The 9,500-nt window shown below is 40.2% G+C and overlaps 2 protein-coding genes across 3 annotated transcripts in view; both read left to right on the top strand.

Annotated features, from left to right (window-relative positions):
* gcn1 (GCN1 activator of EIF2AK4) overlaps positions 1–6,902 on the top strand; it is a 50,905-nt gene extending 44,003 nt beyond the window's left edge. The window contains exons 48-57 of the mRNA XM_014014963.1: positions 659–928; positions 1,065–1,178; positions 1,468–1,698; positions 1,777–1,970; positions 3,472–3,586; positions 3,965–4,061; positions 4,158–4,306; positions 4,457–4,567; positions 5,973–6,194; positions 6,275–6,902. Coding sequence (XP_013870417.1) covers positions 659–928; positions 1,065–1,178; positions 1,468–1,698; positions 1,777–1,970; positions 3,472–3,586; positions 3,965–4,061; positions 4,158–4,306; positions 4,457–4,567; positions 5,973–6,194; positions 6,275–6,400 — 1,629 coding nt within the window. The 3' untranslated portion in view covers positions 6,401–6,902. The remainder of the gene's footprint in view (positions 1–658; positions 929–1,064; positions 1,179–1,467; positions 1,699–1,776; positions 1,971–3,471; positions 3,587–3,964; positions 4,062–4,157; positions 4,307–4,456; positions 4,568–5,972; positions 6,195–6,274) is intronic.
* A 1,409-nt stretch (positions 6,903–8,311) lies between these two features.
* Positions 8,312–9,500, top strand: part of rab35b (RAB35, member RAS oncogene family b) — a 16,413-nt gene continuing 15,224 nt past the window's right edge. Inside the window, exon 1 of one of the 2 annotated variants that reach the window (XM_014014962.1) lies at positions 8,312–8,680. In XM_014014962.1, coding sequence (XP_013870416.1) covers positions 8,629–8,680 — 52 coding nt within the window. In that variant the 5' untranslated portion in view covers positions 8,312–8,628. The remainder of the gene's footprint in view (positions 8,681–9,500) is intronic. The other variant, XM_014014961.1, reaches the window with a different exon arrangement.

Here is a 9,500-nt window from a genome sequence, read left to right as displayed (position 1 = left end):
AAATGTTAACACATTGTAAATAAGATGATTGTAACTCATTTCAAATATTAAAGTAATTGGTAAAAATGTGTATTTTTTTTAATATTCACATGCAGACATTTCCCCTTTGACATCACTTCCTGTTATTTCACATGCAAATATCTCAACTGTTTATCTGAGTAATGTGAAATTCATTTGGTAATATGTTAATGTTGTCTTTACAAAAATGCATTCACTTTTCTTACAAAAAACTGATGTCACAGACCCTTAAAGGTTTCACCTACTGCAAGTTGGGGTTAAGACCCCACCGTGGGCCCTAAAAGTCCAAATTTTGGATTCCTGAAATTAAATTAAATTTAAAACTGACTGCTAAGAATGTTTCTGCTATAGTTAGATATGTACCATTTGATATAAACAATTGGTCTATTAGCAATATTTGAATAATTCAACCAAAAATACTTAGATGAGTTTCTGCAACAGTTTTTTAATTTTTTGTCATTTGTGTTTATTATGAAATTGGTCTTAAATTTAATTTCACTTGGCATTAAAAGGTCTTAAATTTAACTTGCTTTGAACTGCAGGAACCCTGCATAAATTTAGTGTTATATTCCTTTAAAGCACATTGTTGTCATGTTGTAGTCTAAATAACAGGAAGTGTTCCTCTGCCTGTCTMGTTCAGGAGTTGTTCAGCTGTCAGACGGTGATCCTCTCTGTGGAYGATGAAGTAGGTCAGAGGATCATCATAGAAGACCTGCTTGAGGCGACCCGAGGAGCCGACCCCGGCCTCCGTCAGGCCGCCGTCACCATCCTGAACGCTTACTTTGCCCGCACCCGTCTGGATTACAGCGCTCACACTCGCACCCTGCTGTCAGGCCTCATCCGCCTTCTGAATGACACCAACCCCGAGGTCCTGTCCCAGAGCTGGGACACCATCAACTCCATCACCAAGGTGTGCTCATGGGAAAGTGACGGCAGCTAACACAAATGATTGATTTGCTATAAATATAGTACAGATAAAACAAGATATTTAGGAGTATTAATAGTTTTCTTTAAGGGTGGAAGTAAATGTTTTCTGTTTTCTGTAGAAACTGGATGCGAGCAGCCAGCTGGCTCTAATAGATGACCTGCACAGAGACATCAGATCAATAACTGCAGATGTGAAGGGTCAGCACCTGCCTGGCTTCTGTCTGCCCAAGAAGGTAAGAGTACAGCTACTCTGACCATTATTATTGCTCTGTTTTCTTGTTTTCATGCAATTTAAAGGGTCTAATGTTGATTATTTGATGCATATTAACAATGAAAAGGTGAATGTTCTCTTAGGGTACTTTGGATGTTTTGAACACCTTTTTGTCTGTTTTTCAGGGAGAACAACTAGCTGTTTTAAAATAAGCAGATTGAACATATCTTTATTCCTGGATAATCTTGGCTTTAGGAGTTTGAATAATCTTTATTTCCTGACTTACCCCCTCTTTGTTTTTGTTTGCGCAGGGTGTGACATGCATCCTGTCAGTCCTGAGAGAAGGTGTCCTCACCGGCAGCCCTGAGCAGAAAGAAGAAGCTGCTAAAGCGTTGGGAGGGGTCATCAGACTGACGTCCTCCGAGGCTCTGCGACCTTCAGTTGTCAACATCACCGGTCCTCTGATTCGGATCCTGGGAGACCGCTTTGCCTGGACAGTGAAGACCGCCCTGTTGGAGACCCTCACCTTGCTGCTGGCGAAGGTTCGTAAATATTTAAAAACCCACCAAATGATCAAACTGTGTTCCATGTCTAATTTGAGGGTGCTGTTGTGTCTTCAGGTGGGCATTGCCCTGAAGCCCTTCCTCCCTCAGCTTCAGACTACCTTCCTGAAGGCCCTGCAGGACTCCAGTCGTGCGGTGAGGCTGAGAGCTGCCGAGGCTTTGGGTCAGCTGGTTTCCATCCACACTAAGGTCGATCCGCTCTTCACTGAGCAGCTCTCTGCTATCCGCAATGCTGAGGACTCTGGTGTCAGGTGAGCACRCAGGCTGATGCAACACCAACAACCCACAGTTTGTGTTATGACACTTTACATCCAGTTCTCATTTTTATCATTTTGATTCTGGGTTTCTTTGCTTTAAGTGTCACTAGCAGGTGCTTACAGTCAGCATTAATGTTCACTCGGAGAAAATACAAAATGACACTCATTATAGAATAGGGCTGAAACAATTCCTTGAATAATTCAAGTAATTTGATTACAAAAAAATCCTTGAGGCAAATTTATCTGCCTCCAAGCTTTGTAAAAATACATACTGTTATAATCAGCGCACTTTCATCCGGCCGGAATTTTATTTGTGTTACACAATGCTACGACATTAGCACTTCTGCTAACAGTTACACTGTCGATACGTGTATGCTTGCCAAGCACTATATTTAGCTTTAGAAGAAGACAAAGAGTGTCGAAACTTAGCGCTCAGAAAATGACAAATTACAAAAAGCATGGGAACATTTAAAACTAAACAGAAAAGACGACAACGCGCCGGAACAAAAACAGCTGCTGCATGTACCGAACTCATCCAGAGTTAACGACAGCTATTTGTTTATGTTCCCTTTGCAAAATACGTTTACCTAAACTTGTGATAATCTGTCATGTTACAGATGCACAAGCAGGAGGTATATTTAAGCTAACGTTATTTGTGCTGACTAATCATGGTGACCTGGCAGGGTTTCATTAAACAGTGTGTAAGTTGTGTGATTAAAAACAAGACTTACTGTAAGTTTGTCAGATAAAAATAAAAGCACAGCAACAGATTGACAGCTTGAGCTGAAACACATTTATTTGTTGATATGATTTTATCTTAATTTAAATGAGATACTTGAAGTGAATATTTCAAGTTTAAAACTATTTATTTATAGAAGATAGTTGGATTTTTTTTTATTTGCTGCTGCTTTTTATGATTTTAGCCTTCATTGCTGTCATATTTGTTTGTATCTAAGCAGTCAAGACTAAATCTTTTATTGCCTAAATGGGAACCCTGCACCAACCTAATAACAGTCTTAAAAAATAAGATTTTTTTGTTACAATTAACAAGTGAACTCTACAAAACTCAACTGCAACAACCTAATGTTCATATTATCCATTTTACTTATTAAATTTTTAACCTAAAAAAAGACATTCAGTTTTCAGCCCTATTATAGAATGTATTGGACCGTCTTCATGTTTTACAATAATAGATAATTGACTGATTCACAAAAACAGGCTGGCATAGAAATAATGTATTCTAGTGTTTCTAAATAAAAATAGTGTCCCATTACATCATCTGTCCACCAGAGGGTGCTAATGTTCGAACTCTGTAAAGTAATGTTTATTTTTTCCAATTAAAAGGTAAAGTCAAGCAATAATGTTTTTGCTTATGAATGTGAGGGTTTTTTTTAACCTGTTACCAACTGATGACATGAATCACTGGACAATGATGTAAATATTTTTATCTAATTATTTTAATATGTTTTGAATATGTTGTTTTCTGCTTTCACAGGGAGACCATGCTTCAAGCCTTAAGGTTTGTCATCCAGGGAGCCGGATCAAAAGTGGATCCAGTCATCCGCAAAAACATCACCACCACGTTATTAGGCATGCTCGGACACGACGAGGTATGAAAACTGAATCGATCTCCGAACATCAAGCTGAAAATATTACAGTGGAGTCAAATCAAACATTGTTTCATGACTGATGCTGCAGCTTCACTACAAACAATAACTAAAAGTCAGGTAAACAAAGCGGACATGTTAAAACTTCTAAACCGTAGCTTCACAGAGGAATGCTCCGGGGAGTCGATTTCTCTCTGATCTCATGCAGAAAAACGGAAGTCAGGCAGAGGATGTGGTTTTCTAAAAAGGCGGTTTTGAGCTGTCATGTCACTGCGAATAAGGTTAACAGAATCTATCTTTGTCTGTCTGTCTGGTGTGTGTTTCTGTGTGTGTGTGTGTGTGTATGTGTGTGTGTGTGTGTGTGTGTGTGTGGACTTGCAGGATGCAACCCGTATGGCGTCAGCAGGCTGTGTTGGTGAACTGTGCGCCTTCCTGTCAGAGGAGGAGCTGAAGAGCGTCTTACTGCAACATGTCCTGGGTTTGTGTTTATTACCAACTAGTTATTCACACATGGTGTTCATGAAGTGTGTTCTGATCATCAGAAGTGTAAATATACGTGTCTTCCTCCACACAGCGGACATGTCGGGTGTGGACTGGATGGTGCGTCACGGCCGTAGCCTGGCCCTGGCTGTAGCTGTTAAGTCTGCCCCTGAGAAGCTGTGTGGGAAGGATTACTATGAGACTGTGACAGAGACGGTTTTGGCCAACGCCACAGCTGACAGGGTGAGCACAAACACACACAGCTAATCTGTAGGGAGATGTGACTCCCTGGAGTTTGAGAACATAACCATCCAGAAACACTACAGATCCATTTCTCTGTCCTTCGTTTTTCTCATGTTTCCATTCCTGACCTCCTCTCTTCACCTCCTCTAGATTCCCATTGCTACCAGCGGGGTCCGGGCTATGGGCTACCTGATGAGGCATCATCTCCGAACAGAGGGAAACAGTCAGGTTCTGCAGCGCATCGTCACACAGTTCGTTAAGGTAGGAGGTAAAACCTTGCATGTGGTAGACATTCACTTCCCTGTTCTTTATTTAAACAAGTGTAGGAAAAGTGAGAAGTGGGTTCCAAACTCAAATGATCTTTTCAGTTTAGTGTAGGCAGATGATTTAGCATTTAAATGTTTTTAAAAGAGTGAAATAAGCAGTATTCTTAATAATGGGTCAAAATTATATAGTGTTAAAGAAGTTACTATATACGACGGCGTATTAGGGCCACACGACGAGATTTTGTTTTAAATTACAAGAATAAAGTCATAATATTACGACATCAAAATCGTATAAAAATAAAGTAAGTAAAGTTTTATTTTCATTGCGCCTTTCACAGAAATAAACTCACAAGYTGCTGTACATTCAMGGAAGMGGGGAGGGGGCAGTTAAGACCGGTCATGCAGCAAACACAGTTGCGCTACCTTTTGACAAACAGAACAACAGAAAAACTAAAAACCACACAAGGGAACATGAGGAATAAAGCAGAAACATCATATTACATCAACACTGTGACACACTATGGTGTTTATGAAAAAATCTCTGCATAGAGCAAGATTATTAGCCAGAGGAGTAAGTGAGTTTTAAGGGGCCCGAAGAATCCAGTCCCCAAGGCCAGCGCAGCCAAATTTCAGAAAATTGATGGTCAGTTGTTCATTCAAAGTCATAATATTATGAGAATAGTCATAATATTACAAGATTAAAGTAATATTACGAGTTTAAACTTGTAATATTATAAAATTGAAGTCATAATATTGTAGCCTTTACATGAAAAAGCCTGCAGTTATCACTGCATTAAAATGAGGAATGTTGAGCAACTTGTCAAATTGTTCTTTAGTATTTCTTAAAATAAATAATGTTTTAGCACATTAGTATCAAATTATCAGTAGCAGAACTTGGATATTGAGCAAACGACTGTATGATAAACTGAAGCTGTATTGTAATTAATGGATGCATTGACAGATTTAGTCGTCACGTAGCTAATTTGGATGAAAGCATATTAATTTAACAGTGCCCAAGTCATCATTGACTACTTTAGAGAGACACACATGGCTGCACACAGCAGGTGTGAGGAAAAAAAGGAGGAAATGAGGAACAAGAACGACACGTCATGATTGACTTTTTTTCTCGTAATATTACGACTTTAATCTAGTAAAATTATGACTTTATTTTCATAAAATGATGACTTTAATCTCGTAATAATAATAAAAAATCTTGTTGTCTGGCCCTGATATTCCATTGTAACTATAGGCTAGGATCCATGAAAGAGTTATGACCTGCTTCTGAGTGTTTTGTTTTTAATGTCATGTAGCTTCCATGTAATAGTGTTATAAGCAGAGAGAAACTCTGAATGTGTGCGCAGGAAGATGAATGTTCTGACACCTCCCTCCACCTCCAACAGTGTCTTCAGAATCAGTCCAGTGACATCAGACTGGTGTCGGAGCGGGTGCTATGGTGGGTATTCAAACAGCCCTCAGTGGCCCCCGTGGACACCAGCCTCATCAAGCCCCTGCTGAAGAGCCTGCTGGACAACACCAAGGACAAGAACACCTCTGTGAGGGGCCAGAGTGAGCACACCATCGTCAATCTGCTGGGACTCCGCCAGGGAGAGGAAACCATGCAGGTGAGTCTTCATGTTCCAGGATTTCTACATCGCTATGTTGTCTGCACTGAAAATCACGTCTGATTTCTCATTTCTCTCAGAGTATGACTGTTATTCTGGACTCTGCCAGTAACGAGCTGCTGTCAGAGTGTCACCGCCGGTCACTGAAGAAAATCTCTGGTCTGCCCGACTCCAATGAAGAGATTGATGACACAATCCTAACGTGATGGAGCAGGATTTATAAAATAATCCAATCTGCAGAGGTCAAATCAAATTGGACTGATTTAATAAACCAATCCTCAGCAGGAGAACCCCAGACACTCAAACGCTCATCTTGCCCCGGAGAGGCAGAGATACTGTACCCCCCTGCTCATTTCCTTTTTTTTTTCTTTCACTTTAAATCCTTGTTTTAGTAACCTTTAAACCCAATTTCTTACTTGTTTCTTTTATCWTGTGATGTGCAGGTGATTCTACTGTACTGAACTTTATTAGGAAGACACAAAGCCAAAATCTGTTTGATATGACAGTGTTTTGCTAATTATTTTACTAAAATGATTTCACGCATTTAAATGCCTCTGTAAAGAACCACCTCTGTCTTTAAAATTTCTTTGGACTTTTGTTTTTGTGAGAATTGTTTGGGGAAACAACTTTCTATAAGAAGACAAATCATTCTTATCAAATTAATCTGTTGTAAAAAGCCAATACAGTAATAATAAAAAATAGATTTCATATTGTGTGWGAGATCTGGAGGAGCTATTGTCCTGACGGTTGGTGAGAGGTCACTGAGGTTTGCTTCAGACTTGACCGGTACAACATACAAACAACATATTCAAAACAAATTAAAATAATTAGATAAAAATATTTACATAATTGTCCATTAGACAGACGAGCTACCTCTAATGGCCAGAACTCTGCAGTTTTCACTCATTTACAGGCCAGCGGTCACTCTTTCAGAGATGAGGATGTTCTCATTCTTGATAGAGAGGAACGTTGGTTTGAGAGGAGTAAAAGAAGCCATTTTTGTAAAGAAAGACCATCCATCATTAAACAGAGGTGGAGGCCTCCGTTTTCAGTTGTCCCCCTCCTACAGTGCTGCTATTGCCAGTATCACTCCACTCCCTGTTAATAAGTGTTAATTAGGTGTCAACGATAGCCATGTGATGTGAGTATCAGTCACATGGAGGCAGGGCTTAAAAGCCTGAATTTTGCCTGAAACTCTCAGACTGAAGAAGTCTCTTGGAGGAGAGACGAAACGTTTCATTAGAGAAGAACCCGTCCAGAAGACCTACACAATTTTTTTCTTTTTGTTACTAATAACACTTATTTTGAGCTTCTGCTGCACCTCATTGCTGATAATCACAAGATTTATTGCCAATAAACATTGCTACAACAAAGAAATAATCTACCAAACACAAACTCCCTTTCTTTTTGTGCTATGGGAAGTAGGGGGTGCAAAAGATGTTGCAGCACCCCTGATGAATGCCGGAGGTCATGTCTAAATACATAACCTCAAGTTTACAAAACTGGAGCCCCTTAAAATTCTAAGGTTTTATTAGAATTTGTCTTTGTAAATCTTCAGTTATATGAAAAAATTGTGTAAGTAGGCAGAACAGCACTGGGTCATGATTATAAATTTATAAATATTTTCTCCAAACTTTACAGCATATTTAATGTCCTTGTTCAGTTAAGACCATACGCATTGTGCATTTCCTTGCATTTATTTGGTATTATGTTCTTCATATGGGTGCAACTCCCTGCTCTGCAACTAAAACATTCCCACATGTATGGAGAAGGGCCTTTTTTTTACTTTTAGCTCCTACATGAAACATTAGTGAAACAAAAATGGCTTGTGAAGAGCTGACACTTTTTCCAATTCTTCACAATTTTACTTAAAACCAACGGTAGTTTTAGTACACTGAGGTTTACTTTGTAATTTGGGGTTTTATGTCTGCCTCAGGGAGTGACAGACAGGTGTGTAATTACCATAGTGACCCTAATGAGAGCCACTTTCTTTCCATTTATTGCACAGTTAATCCATCAAAGTTTAGACTTTTTGTTATGTCATATTGTTATAAAAGGCCCATATTATGGTGCTTTAGAGGAGAAAGCTGGTGTTTTAGTGATTTCTGTTTTGAGTGGCCTTCATCAGAGGTCTGGGGCGGCAGCGCTGTGGCCGGAGCCTGCGCAGTGAGGCCGGCTCACACTTGGGTGCAGCTCGGCTTGAGAAGGAAGCAGAGTTTCCGGCTGTTTGCAGCGGAGGGAGAGGATTGCTGACACCGCGAAACCCCGAGGAAAAAAAAAACGCCATCGGCTCTGGTGGGCTAACTTTCAGGCGACGGGTAGTTGCTCGTTTCTTTCATACGGGGGGGATCAGGGAGCTGGTGGGTTTCTGCGGTCCAGGGGGGAGTCGAGCAGCACAGCGGCACACGGCGGGGGTTAGCTACCAGCTACCGGCATGGCCAGGGACTACGATTACCTCTTCAAGCTGCTCATCATCGGTGACAGCGGTAAGACGATGCCGTGGATGCGGGACGGGAAGTGGGCCCTGTCGTGTTTTTAGATTATTTTTTTACAGGAAGGGATGGGGAAGAACAACAGCACTGTATTTAGTGTGTTTACTGTAGCATGAACTGTTTATATATATAAATAATGAGTGAAATGTAAACCTCCGCCATGTTTTAGTGCCAGTGACAGGGCGGAGGTGTCCGGACTAGGCATGTCGGGCCGGATACCGCCTCCACACCTTCAGTTTCTCCCATCAATATTTCTCTACTTATTTTTAAATCGAGTAAAACTTTTGTGTTGTTGTCACAATAAAACCATAATTTTGACCTAAACAGTCGCTGAGGTTCTTCTGCCTCTCTCATTTTGTATTTTGAACTTGATTTTAGCGGTGTAAATGTTAGCTAGCTTAAGCTAGGCTAACATAAGTATTTCAGACTTAGCAGAGTAAACATGGGCTTCTTTTACGRCTTTTGTTTTTTCGTTTTAACTTTGGAGTGGCTTAGCTAAGGCGTTGAACTCAGTTTGCATGTGTATGTAAAGCCAATAAATGTTGGTTTTAGTTAGCTGACTGCAGACTGCTTCTCATCAGGCCAGTCAACTCAAACTGAAGTGAAAATGTCAAAGTGGTCAGATGAAGTGTCAGTCAAATGCTGACATCTGTTCAACTTTAGAGCTACTGAGTTGACTATATGTAGCTGCTTTTAACTTAAATATATTTTAAACATTTCAGACTAACTCACACAGCCACAGGTGGATCCTCGCTGTGGAGGTCTTCCTTACTGGAGGGATTGATCTGTCTCACTCAGTTGGAGATATATATAT

The sequence above is a fragment of the Austrofundulus limnaeus genome, unplaced genomic scaffold (assembly GCF_001266775.1).
Source record: "Austrofundulus limnaeus strain Quisiro unplaced genomic scaffold, Austrofundulus_limnaeus-1.0 Scaffold120, whole genome shotgun sequence".
In the NCBI taxonomy this organism is placed as follows: Eukaryota; Metazoa; Chordata; class Actinopteri; order Cyprinodontiformes; family Rivulidae; genus Austrofundulus; species Austrofundulus limnaeus.
The sequence above is the reverse complement of the archived record's forward strand: the minus strand, read 5'-3'. Positions and strand labels throughout refer to the sequence as shown.